This window comes from Elaeis guineensis, chromosome 2 (assembly GCF_000442705.2).
Source record: "Elaeis guineensis isolate ETL-2024a chromosome 2, EG11, whole genome shotgun sequence".
In the NCBI taxonomy this organism is placed as follows: domain Eukaryota; kingdom Viridiplantae; phylum Streptophyta; class Magnoliopsida; order Arecales; family Arecaceae; genus Elaeis; species Elaeis guineensis.
The window spans coordinates 109,673,669-109,686,969 of record NC_025994.2 but is presented as its reverse complement, the minus strand read 5'-3'; the positions used below and the strand labels follow the sequence as shown (position 1 = coordinate 109,686,969).

The window sequence follows — 13,301 nt, the reverse complement described above, 5'->3', positions numbered from 1 at the left end:
CTCATCCCAAACTAGTTATGATCGGCTACATGAATTCTTTTCCTCCATTCTTTGCTTAGAACTACATTTTTTGGAAAATACAATGATATCAAATCCTACCTTACTACTACTTCCCATATAATTTTCAATTTACCTCCAACCCTCTGTCCTTCTACATATATAAAATTATGCACATGTTCAAAGCATCTAAATCATCATTCTCTCATTTTTCCTTAATTGGTGTTACCTCTACCATTTTGTAAATGACTCCATTTCTTATTTTATATTTTCTTATAGGATCACACATCCATTTCAACATTCTCATTTTGGCCACACATATCTTGTACACATATTGTTTTTTTAACTACCCGATATTTTGTACAATAAAACATAGTTGGGTATGGCTTTCTTATAAATTTTTTCCTTCAACTTGGTGGATATCCTATGAACACATAACATCTCGACTTCAATCACATAAATAAGATCCTCTTCAATCTCCTCTCATGAATAATTGATCTCAAATATCGAAAATAATCACTTCATGATCCTCAATTTTTCACTTCATCTTTATTTTTAATTTTTCTAAGTCTTTCTTCTATATATTCCATCTTGGTCCTACTTAACCTGAAAACCTCATATCTTAATACACTCTTCTATGATTCTAACTTACAGTTAACTCCAACCTCATCTCATCTGCTAAGACTATATCATTCGTAAATTACAGACACTAAGCAATATCATCCTAAATATGTTTAATAAGCTCATCCATAACTAGTACAAAAAGGTAAGGACTTATAGTAGATAAAGGAGGAGGATTGCAGTATATTGAGAGCCGGCTTAAAACTATAGTTACATCCTATGAACATGAATCTGTATAAGAAACATGGCAAACATAATACAAAAGAAAATGATGGAGAATAACCATATATAACATTTCACTGCATTAGATACTTTTGTTTCTGAACGTCAGCAAACCATGTCAGGTTTCACATTTCAATGACAGTGCTTCATCTCACAGACACAGTTAACAAAGAAAAGCTGATAGCATGATTTCCTATACCTGTGGGAAGCTTAGAAACTCGAGCATAGTTGTGTATTCCATGCGAAATATTTGCTCTGTAAGTCAAGCATAAAACATGTCATCTCTAGGTGAGAGGAATGAAAGCATTCAGAACAAGGCATCATCATTCAAATTATATAGGTGAACTAGTGACATATGGGCATCATATCTCAAGATTCACATGCAATTATATTTGAAACTGGGTTTTCAGAACCTGCAAGTGACTTGGAGGGCAAAAAGCAAAAAAACATTTGATCAGGAGCACAGAGATTCAACTCCAATGGTCCATCAGAACCCAGTTGAATGACTTGTAAAATTAGATAGATGGAGATGTGTCCTTAGTTTCAAAGAGAATGATAGACTAAGAGCAACTGGATTATAAGTACGGTCAGAACAGAGAAATTTACCAGGCATCTGCATCCCTAGTCCAAGTTCCACTGGAACCATGACCAAAACACACAGCTTATTCACAGTCATTCTGCAAATTAATAACCAGCACTTGGGTAACAGCCCCAGAAGCTTCACAAACCTTTTATGTAACTTCCAAAAATTTCTTAGGATCTAATTCAGCTCACCCATCAAACAGTCAGATAAAATAGTTACCAAGACAACATAGAGCCCAATCAGCAAAGCATCTAAGAAAGACATCAGAGAACTTCAAAGGCTTCAATTTATTGAGCCAAGACTAGATATTTTTTGTTTTTCTTTTGTCTGGAGAGGAAGGCTTGGGGGCGGGTTGGCAAGAGTGAATCACAAAAATGCCTAAATTGCAAAGATTTGAAAATTTTGAACCTAAATCAATAGGATTTTGATGTTATTATTTATCAATGAATATTATCATCTTTAGTGAGTTGCTGCATGGTTCATTAAGTTCGAGTAGCATCTTGCAGACTATATAAAATACAAAAGCTCTAGGCAATATGAATATATAACACCGAATCAAAGTGTAGAGAGCACTTCTAAATCCTAGAAAATCTAAGGAAGCCAGTGACCTATGAAAACAAGGATTACAAAAAAAATATGCTTATGTAAAAAAATAAAGTTTGGAATTCAGGTTCCCTGAGGATAAGCAACAAAAGACTAAAGACTAAAAGCCCAGGACACGATGATGTTTTATCAATGTTGCATGGATGAGGATACCAAAATCAGATCTGGACACATATCCAGTGTTTGACTCAACAAGAGAGAAATTGAGATATTGAGATCGTAGGATTAAATTTAATTTAACTAAATTATATATTTTTATATCTTCAAACATGATTTGTTTATATATTTAAAATATGTTGTGGACAAGGTAGTTTAGGTGACAATATCCCTGGTAATAATCTGTATAAATTCAATGAAATAGGTAAGAAACATACCAGCGCAATGCTGAATCTTCCAAACCTCCCAATTGCACTTAACTTTAGCCTCTTTCATTGAGCGAAACAGTATGCACACAGGGTTTACCGACATTACCATCGCCTTCCGCACCTTCTAGGCTGAAGTAGTCAGGAAGCACAGGTTGAGGTTAATCACTCATTACTTGACGAAAAAGCCTTGTTGTCTTCAGAATCCTGGCTTTTCCAGACCACAAAAGATCCCCTTCTCTGAAATACACATGGCTGAAAATTTTTTATTGCTTTCCCCATCAATGCCATAGCTGCAATGCTTGGAAATTGCTTGTCATCGTATATAACTTTCATATTTTCTGGCTTACATAGCACTGATGTTGCTAGTTTCGCTTGAACGGGTCCTGCTTGAGGACTATTATGACACCATCTTTGGATCCAGGAATGTATTTCTTTCACTGGTAGCCCATAGGAATTCACACCGTTATCTGGTGACAGCATAATCTTATCAAACCTCTGCTGATCCTGAAGACATTTCATTAAAACAGAGTTGGATTTGCTATAGTTAAGTACCCTACTGAACAAATTACTGCCTTCTCTACAGAACTGACCATCCCCAGTTTTGAATCTCTCGATGCCAACAGCAAGAAAATTTGAAGGGTTATGTCTGAGACGTTTAACCCATGTGCTGCTTGCCTCTGCATGTACTGGGATTTCCATTAGAGTGCTGGAATTGGAATTATTTGGCTTCTCAACATGAGAAAGAATGTGAACTGTGTCCATGCACTCTGTTCTAGATGTGCTCATTTCCCTGTTACTCATAAAGGTTGCTCTGTCTGAAGAAGTGGGATGCTCTATGTCCATGGTAGGAACCTCAATTTCCGCCTCCTTGCTTACAGCTTGTTTAATTGGTGAAGCTGCCATTGACTGACATTTTGACAGGTTAGGGCACAGATCTATACTTTAGTAAAAATAATCTGATAATCATCATAAATTATATGTTGGTTAATCATGATATGCATGTAAACATCAAGACAGCTGCAACCTTTTTGCACAAAGCTGCATGTTAGAAGATCTGACACTGTTAAAGATGCAAATATATACAGGGCATGATGAATCTCATAAATAAGAGCATCAGCACACTAGGAATGAGGTGGCTATGTTTTAGTTTGAGATGACACAGGAACTGGAATTATAATAGTTATTAGTAACACTAATCTCGATAAATAAGCAGCGAATAAAATCTAAATCTACACAGCACACCTGCAGAGGCTGGAAGAACAGAAAATAACAAATCTTAGATAACAATCTCATCCATGAGATCACCTTCCTCTTTTTTCCTATTTATCTACTCTCCCTCAATTTGATATATGCTATATGCATCTACGAACTAAATGATATCAGAAACATGGTCGCTACACAACCAAAGCTCTATGATGCAAACAAAAGATGTAGCACAATATGGAAAGGTTATCTAAAGGTCGTAAAAAATGATGACCACAACAAATTGCCATACTTACTATAGCCCAGCTAAATTGTTAAGAATTGAATCTCTTAGTTCAGGGATATAAGCAGTGGCATCAAATGTCCAGGGAGATACCATCTACTTTAACCCTTTACCATCCAAAACAATCTCTTTCTTCTCTTCCATATTACAACATCAGCTTTTGAGATGCCATCCTTAACTTGCCATTTATTAGATCTATATCTGTTTTTTTAAATAGGACAACAGAAACTGGTCAATTTTATTACTTCAGACCTCTAATAACACTGGGTGCATGAGCAACCGCATGCCAAAGTTGTGGGTCATATTGTGGTGCAGCCAAGAAGTGCAGTTGACAAGCTAGAGATGTGTTTTCCTTGGATTAACGATTAAAGTTCCTTTGGATTAACATGACATGTCAAATAATATAAGACATGTAGTTGTTGGCATATGCATATTAACTTGGCATGGCACCTTCCTTGTATTTAGTCAGTAACATGATTAAAAACTGGTCATATAATATTATACAACATATAGGCATAGATACCTACACAACATATCCAAGTACGTATGCATGCACATATGGATGGTGCATGCACATGGAATATGTATAGAAAGATAGATAGATTAAGATGATGGATGGATACATGAGAGAGAGAAGAGTCCTACTAGGAACCGAGCAGAATCCAAAAACTGCAAATCCATTGTGGGTCATCAGAATTGATAATCTATACTTTTAGAATGATCTACAACATATCAATGTGTAAAAACCAAAATTATGATATGATATTTAATTTAATCTATAGCTTCGAAGCCTTCAAATCCACTAAATTTTGGTTAACACATGTTTTAGTATGTGTGGATGATGATCCAGTACCTGGATGTTCAATTTATAGGCTACCATACATATTTGCTCGATAGATCTACTGTCTTGTTCATTTTTGAGTCCAATTGATGCAAAGCTGAAAGACCAACAAAGATATGCATTTTGCTTTATGTTGTAGACATTTATATGTTGTTAGACCAATGATCTAGAGTCTGGTTCTATAAGCAACTTAAGTAAGACAATCCATAGGTTTTTTTTGTAACACAATTCAGACAAGCTCAAGAAGATGCAATTGTACGATTCCAAAGTTCAGGAGCCTGAATAATCTTGTCTATGGCTATTCAGCAAACAAAAAAAATCTAATCTGCATATTACTTAAGCTAATGCGTGAGGACATGTTGATTGCCTATACCTCTTGCACTCTGGAAGAAGTTTCACCTGCAAAACATGAAGACAAAAGAACAATCAGGCAAAAGATATAGGTTATCTATATATAAATTCTCCTAACAGCAAGATCTACACTACTGCAGTGCTATAACATTTCCCAACTCCCACCCAAAATTTGCAGTTAGGTTTGCAAATACTTCCAAGAAAGAGAATGTGGAAGTATGTTTATCTATATTCACTATAGGTAAATCATGCATGAAATTAACATTAATTATGTACCTGCTGGAGAGATTGGTGCCTGAAGAACACCAATATGCATTGTATCAGTCTCCAATGGTGATTCGTTCTGTGTTTCCAAAAGATAAGTATCGGTGCCAATGCCATGTTCCCTATCTCCACTGCTATTTGAGTTTTCTAGTGGCTGCAAATCTTTAGATTGCTTGCCATTGTACTCTGGAATGGTCACCGATGTCAGCTTTTCAGAGAAGGCAGATCCTTTTACTTTAGCAGTTTTCTTGGACTTCTCAACCATTTGCTCTCCATGAGACAAGTTCATAGCTATCTTCTTTGTGATTAATAAATACTTGGCTGAATGATGAAGACATCCAACATCATCTAGTCTGTTTAACACTGGGAAACTTTTGTGACTAGCTAATAATCCACTACCAGAAACATTAAGTAGCTCTTCATTATGTTCTCTAGCTAGTAATGGAAAGGGAAAATCGCCTGAGCAAGAGTCTCTTGGTATTTGCATAGACCCACCGTTCACCATTGGCCATGAACTCTTAAAATTACTAGAAATAATTTTGCCATCACCTTTGATTTCTGAGATCATGAATGCAGCATGGTTGGAGCAATCACAAACCGCATGTTCCAAACTAGTGAGAGTTGCATTTAAAGAATGTTCCTTAATCACATGCTCTGAGATCAAACGATCACTTTCTCCTCTGATGCAGCTAGAAGGCCTCATATCTGATCCAAAGAATTCTACTCCATCAATTGCTGAGTGGGAGATTGATCCTGTAAGATCATCTTGGCAATTCAAAAAGCCTTTAACAGATCTAGAAGATTCAATCTCTTGTTTTTTCCCAGTCATCCTTTTTGCATCAAGCTGCTGCTCTTCTGATGCAAATTCTATTATATGGGGAACCAATTTAGTTTCATTCGATAGTTTTTGAGGTTCAGAGAATCTACTAGTCACAGCACCATTTCCAGTCCTTTTTTTTGGATTTAAGATGCTCTCTTTTTTGCGGTTGATGTCAAACATGGGAAAGTGGTTCAACTCTGAGCTAACATTTCCTGAATTCATGATATGGAATATATCAAACTTCCCCTGCTCTGCAGAAGACTCTGACAACTTATGAACAGATAATGTATCTGATGCTGCTGCTTTAGCATCAAATAACTTCATTTTTTTCTGCACTACAGTATTGTTCATAATCTTACATCGTCCATTTTCAGCTCCCATGGATTCGGTTGATTGGTGAACATCTGAAGTCAGATATAATTCATTAAGTTCAGCTTTATACACATTCTTGTTTACAGAGGTCTTTCCTCGTTTCATACCTATGCTTAACATATTGGCCTCTTTAGATTTTGTATTTTCAACTGGCAAGGACCCCTGTTCTTTTAAAATATCTTTTCTGTATCTTGCATCAGAAACAGTACAGTAATTACAACTGGTTGAACTGCTGCTTGCTCGCATCCAATGTGCCTTCCACTGTGATGGTCACTGATGACAAGATTTTCTAACATTCACATTACCTAAAACAAGTTGCATATCTTCTCTGTTGTCATATCTTTGTACAAAAGGGTCTAACATGATATCTCTTTTGATGAGTCCAATAACCTGAGAAGACTAATAGATGTGAAGCTACTCCAGAGTTGATGCAATGATTTCGAAGTGTTAAGAGAGTAGTTTTTGGATGCACTCAAGAGTTGTCTGCAACAGAAGAAAGATTCAGCAACTGCTGGAGTCCAAGATGAAAGATACCTTTCTCAGAGCAACCACAGCCCAAAAGTAACAATAAATGCACAGAACAATCAACCAGCAAAGGGATATAATGCAATCAGATAATGCACATTGCAAACCATTTTTCAGAGGAAGGGAGAGAAAATCTTCATCCAGCTGGTGCAATAGGCCCTGTCCCTCTTACTGATAATGCCCCTTGCATGTTACAAATATGCCATCTATGGCAGAAATATGCTACGAAATGAAATGTCTGCTAAAGCTTCATTAGTTCCTCAGTGCATTGTCTATGGTAGAGGAGAACTTATCCTTCAGATAATTATGCTGATCATTTTTATATCCCTTGGCTAGCCACTCTTTTGCATTGATCTAACATGTCTAGAACCGTCCCTCTCAATCTGTTCAAGAACAAACTGATTGTGAATTTTCACATGCTTGTTCCAGTTGTCATAATGACTTAACAGGAGTTGTTAAGGTGCTTTTGGTGTAAAAGAATATGAGTGACGTTGCTATTCTACTACAATAAAATGGTGTTTAGATTCTAAGATATTCTTACAAAATATTTGACAATACCTATCACTGGCTGTTCTTTTGAAACAAGGTTATTTCTTAGTAGCCTGAACTTTACTAATGGTGGCATATCTGTTTCAGAAACGTGCGCCTACACCTGCTTCCTAAATTTTTTCCCACACCTAAACACAAATCCACACTTGCAACCACTTCCATTTCTGGAAATTAAGGGCTCCTTCACATAGAAAAATGCAAAAACCCGAAACAGACTTGTAAAAGTCCGACCTTCACGCCCAGTCTCCATTTGCATACCTAGGGTGGATATTAATTGCATTTCACTGATTTTATCTGTCCAACAAGTGATGCCAAGACAAATAGTCTTTAATGTATTTCAAAATTATCTCTCATGTTTCTTTATGTGATAAAGTAAGAGCATGCACAAAATTATTGATTATTCATGGCAAAACCAAGCTTAAGATTTGACTTATAACAAGCTAGTTTCAAGAATTGACAAACCATAAGCCATTAATAAGCGAACCATAACTTTAATTAAGGAATATGACTCAAGAGAGTTTTCTTGATTCTCTGGCTCATTTAGATATAATAAATTTGAGAAAACTAAATTAAATTCTTTTTTTCCTAAAGCTAGCCAAGCCATCTAGAATTACAAACCTTTAACCTTAGAAAATAACTCAAGTCAACATAGTGAAGAGCCAAATCACTGAGTTTCCAGATCAAGCTTCAGAAGCTACATTGCAGAACCCTATCAACTCTTCTCTTTCTTCTTCCTTTCAATCTAGAACTTTTCTATTAGAAATGAGGACTTTGTTGAATAGTGATAGTATGTTTGCAAAGATCCAAGCAAATTGAGCCTCATCATACTAAAAGCAAAGTTTTAAGACAACAAGATAGAAGGAAAATATAACACCAAATGCCACTTCTATTCAGATCATCATGAAGCAAGAAGAGGAGGAACTCTGGCAGCATCAACAATGGGGTATTGAACAGGGACAAGTCAACCAAGATATTCTTTGAGCCTATTGAGGTACATGTTTATTGCAAGCTTGTCTTTCTCTTGGTTGTGTAACATGATCCTTAGATGGACAATTGGATCCTAGAATGAGACTCTTGGATAGTCTTCTAATGAGTTCTGTAATCCTCAACATCTATAAGTTGGATGTAACCTTGCACAGAGAAAATGGTAATGATCAATCCATTGGGTTTTTGATCTTTGGTTACCTAATTATTGTTTGATGGATTGAAAAAACTTGTCCAATGACCTTGCCTTCTTTTATTATTTTCTTTGTTAGTGACCAAGTTTGAAGGTACAAGAGAAGATGCATCAATGTGGACCATCATTTTTAGACTGTGGTTGAAAGGGACATTGAAGGGTTTCAAAATGATCAAATTAGCTTGTGCAAGTTCAATACAAATTTGTTGACAAGAAGAAGGACATGAAGCAGTAATTTAAAAATAAAGGGAATGAAAAAAAGAAAACAGAATAAAGTATTCATCCACAATGCATGCATGTACATTAGCATTTATTCTTTTCTTTCCTGAACCGAAAGATAGGGTGTAGCATGTATGTTTGCAAACATGTGTTTATGTGGATTACTAAGGCTCTTCTTATTTATGCCAAAAAGGATGAAACAAGAAGTTAGAAAGATAAGAGAAGCATTCCCATTGGAAATTTAATGTAAATGAATGATGGTAAAAAAAGAAGAAGATTGATTAGATTCAAGGTTTAAGATAAAAATAAAGTTTTGCCTTTCTTCTGATGACAATGGAAGAAAAAAGATGAAACTGTGTTGAGATAGAGATAAAGACTTGGATAGAAGGGATTGCTCTTTCCATAACAGTAAAAAAACCTAGAATTCTGGCCAAAACATATAGAAAACATTTATACCATCATGCTACAACATATGAACATTTCCACGCAAATAATTAAGAAAAGTGAATAAAATAATGGTAGTGATGTTTTCTAAAAAATTTATTGTAACTGATAACATATACACTAATGGTGCACTTTAATGCCTACAAATCAAGGAATCATGAACTGGACGACCAATAGAGGGTTGAAACTCGACTTGATGTCAAGAGCAGAACAAATAAAATGGGATTGATGCCAACAAAGTTTCTATCCCAACATGAAACATCTAGATATGGTTCTCTCTCATGCTTTGTTGTGCCCAAGGAATTGAGCAACTTGATGTTGAAGGCAGTTTCAATATTAACATCTTCAACAAGTCCTAATGACTGGTTATGAATACTTCACCCTAGGTTGAATAACATAAAGTAATTTCTGGTCTTAAAAGAACCCTTAGATTTCAGTTCACTTATTAAGCATGATTTATGAACATTGTAGGTTCAAGAGCAGTAGAGTTGATTCATCATGTTTACTAATATGACCAATATGACAACCGTAATGATTGATCATGTTATAGGTGGAAGAAATTAATGTCACACCCAATTATTTTTCTATCCTTATGCCCTTTATGCATTAACTACTTTATTCTCCTATGAATTTCTACTAGCCTCTTTGAGGACAAAAAAATATTATGGCACTCCTTTCTCATGCTGATGTATTTGCAACATACTAATGCACTATTTCGTTTATTGCTATTTTGACTTCCTAATACTTACTATTTATAAATGTCACTCTTTTTAGTGTTCTCCACATTGTTCTCCTTGATAAACATTCTCTAATTCTAACATAGCAACTCTTGAAATAATTATTAATACTTACAGCTTATTGAATTTTATGTAATCTAATTCCAGTAATTGAAATTCTATAAAAGAACAGATTGTTGCTATGACTATGACTAAAATGTATATCAAGAAATGCATACTGTTATTGCTGATGTCATCTGGTTATATTCTTCAGGTTCATGACACCATTTCTTCTTTGAATCTACATCATGATAATTTAATGATGTTTACCTCATCAAGGATCCTATCTTTTTGAAGAAATTAAAGTCCATTACAAAGTTATCGAGCAGGTATCTAAATCATTAGGCAATGTCTTCCTTTTAGTTTTGTGTTAATCAGGTAAGTTATGGGTTTGCCAAGCAACTACCAAAAGACCATCTCAATTGCATTTGCTGCAATCTGGCATCTCTTACATGGGGGTCAGCAAATCTTAGACTATCTCTGGAATCAATCAACCCAAACCTCTAAGCCTTTCTGTTGTCTATGAAAGCTTGTTTTGCAAACAATGCTGGATTCTAAATGGTTATTGTCAATGAATCCCAGGTCCTACTGATAGGAAAAACATACACAAGGAGCCATGTACTTTTCATAAGCACTTCTTTACAATTTTCCACACCCTTAAGCATGCTGATAGAACAACAACTTTTCAATTTCATTGCAAAAGTACAGCAAGAGATCATTAGCTAAATTGATACTACCTCATTCCAGTGTACACTCATAATCACCAAATATGTTTTTGCAAAATGTCACGGTTGTCAGAAGGCAAGATCTGGTCCAGTTTTCAGCATTCCAGTAATCATCATTATCTGCCCAAGAGAAACAAAGGTAGCCAATACAACATCAAGACATAGTTGGTCTAATGTTCTCATACTCTAGAATCACATTAAAGAACTACTCAGCATGACCTAAAAAAGTCAGTAAATATGTACTTGAATAAGTCTAAGACAGGAAACAATTACTAAGATTTCGGTATTTTGCTGAAACCAGATGATTTGGGCAATGGAAACTAATACCAAGTGTTAATTATCTTCATTAAGTCTTCATTTTTTATTAGTTCATCGTAAATAACTGATCTCACTAGCTGGTATTGGCTAGAACACTAAGTCAGAAAACAGTGGATTTTGAAGCAATAATATATCATTTGGCATAAGAAACACCCAACCCCCAACAGATAATTTCCTCCAGTGCCTAACTTTGAAGATAAGCAGGATAAAACAAATTGTAGCAAGAGGGCAAGACATGATCCTTGTCATGGCTGAACCAGCACATATAGCTATCATGCACTTATTGACACTATATATAAAATATCATCTCTTACTATCTTGGCCAACATAAACTGATGCATCCAGAGATAATGACAAGTTAGATAATGAAACATAAGCCAAGATATTGATACTTTTTTTGTACCATGTTATTTTGAGATTTTATATCATTAATTATTGAAATAAATATGCAAATCACTAAACTGTCATCTATTTACTGGGTCAGCTGATATTTCCAACTGTATCAGCCAAGGTATCCAGATAACATGATCGCTTTAAAGATTCTTCAGTCTTCCATCATGACTGAGATAAACTGATACCGTGTTCATATTGTGAATAAAACCTTGACACGATCAGAAAACTGGACCAGTAATGAAGTTCCTAAATGTAACTCAAAAGAATCAAATGTGATATTATCACATATAATGCAATTATGAGTTACACACCAAGAGAAGGAAAGAGAGCAGGGAACTCTTCAAAAAATACAAACAAGAAAAGATAGGACAAAGAAAAGATGCCAAATTCCAGCTATCAGCAGTTGTCTCTTTCACCTTCCTACTTGATGTTTTCCATCCAGTTGCTTTACAAACTATGCATCAACTTCTCTTTCTCCTACTCCACTGAAAAACCATTGGGTAGTTTAACTTGCTAATCAGGTCATATTTTCTACTTCCTTTTCGCACACGATTGACAAGAAAGAGAAGGAGTTTGATCACTGAAACTTTGAAAATTGAGAACTAAATCATTCAAGAAGAAGCCCTTAGTTACAGCATAAAGAAAAGGCATAAGTTCTTTCAAATCCACCCAAACGAGATTTTCTTTAGCAATTCCAAAGAGAATACCAGATCATCAAAGGAGACGTTGCTCATCATTCAAAACAGAAAGTCAAATCCCACAACCAAGATCAATTAAATCAGGAAAGGGAACAGAAAGCTTCTTCCTTCGTAAAAATCTGCTCTTTTGCCTTTCTTTTTCAGTTGTTTTAAATAAGAGATATTCCTGTACCAAAAAAAACAAGAGATATTCCAGCAAAATCATTCTTTCTTCCTCATAGAACCTTAAAACTATCCACAGATCGATTGGCCTCCCTTCCAACTCCACAAAAACATATATTCTTTTTGTCTTTTCTTGAGAAGACAAACTAGCAAAAAATATCAAGAGAGGAATTGGTAAATCAAATCTATCGTCTCGTTCGGAGACTTTTATCAAAAGACAGTACAAAATCAAAGCAAGAATCAAGCTCTCGAGTACAAATCCCATAAAAATCAAACAAAAACCAAAAATCCAACTAAAATTCCAGAAATATCAGAAGAAAGAAATCTAACCGTTTCACAACTCACCCGACCAAAACGTATCAGATTTCTCTCCACTTATCACCGCCCATCCTTCTCCACTTCCAATCGAGACCAAAATGAGATTCGACTTCACCGCCAAGAAAGAGGGACAGCGGAAGGGGGAAAGAGAACAGACGCGAGGACTAGGAGAAGTCTTGGCGCTTTATTCGCACGATGCCGTTGGGAGTAGAAGAGAAGGCAAAATTACTCCACGACCCCTCAATTTGTGCGTACGACACTTCGCTCCCTTTTTCTTAAAATTTTTAATTAGACCCCTTAACTTTCAATTGCTTGGAGTGTGATCCTCCCGTCTCTATTAATTAGGTATCAAGAAATTGTATCACGTGACAAGCATATGATAACTTTGGACAATCTTTAAGACTAAAATATCTCAACCCTTTAGAATTCATAATGCTATTTCTCTGCTGCTCTACCGCTCCTTCTTTCAGTC

At 35.5% G+C, this 13,301-nt stretch overlaps 1 protein-coding gene across 1 annotated transcript; it reads right to left on the bottom strand.

Moving 5' to 3' along the window:
- Positions 1–887: 887 nt before the first annotated feature.
- LOC105048490 (uncharacterized) lies at positions 888–13,025 on the bottom strand. Its single transcript, XM_029265316.2, has 6 exons — positions 12,857–13,025; positions 10,953–11,060; positions 5,346–7,008; positions 5,092–5,117; positions 2,401–3,297; positions 888–1,095 (listed from the first exon to the last, which is right to left on the bottom strand). Exons 3-5 carry the CDS (start codon positions 6,769–6,771, stop codon positions 2,554–2,556), a joined length of 2,196 nt encoding a protein of 731 aa, XP_029121149.2. The 5' UTR covers positions 6,772–7,008; positions 10,953–11,060; positions 12,857–13,025; the 3' UTR covers positions 888–1,095; positions 2,401–2,553.
- Positions 13,026–13,301: the final 276 nt, after the last annotated feature.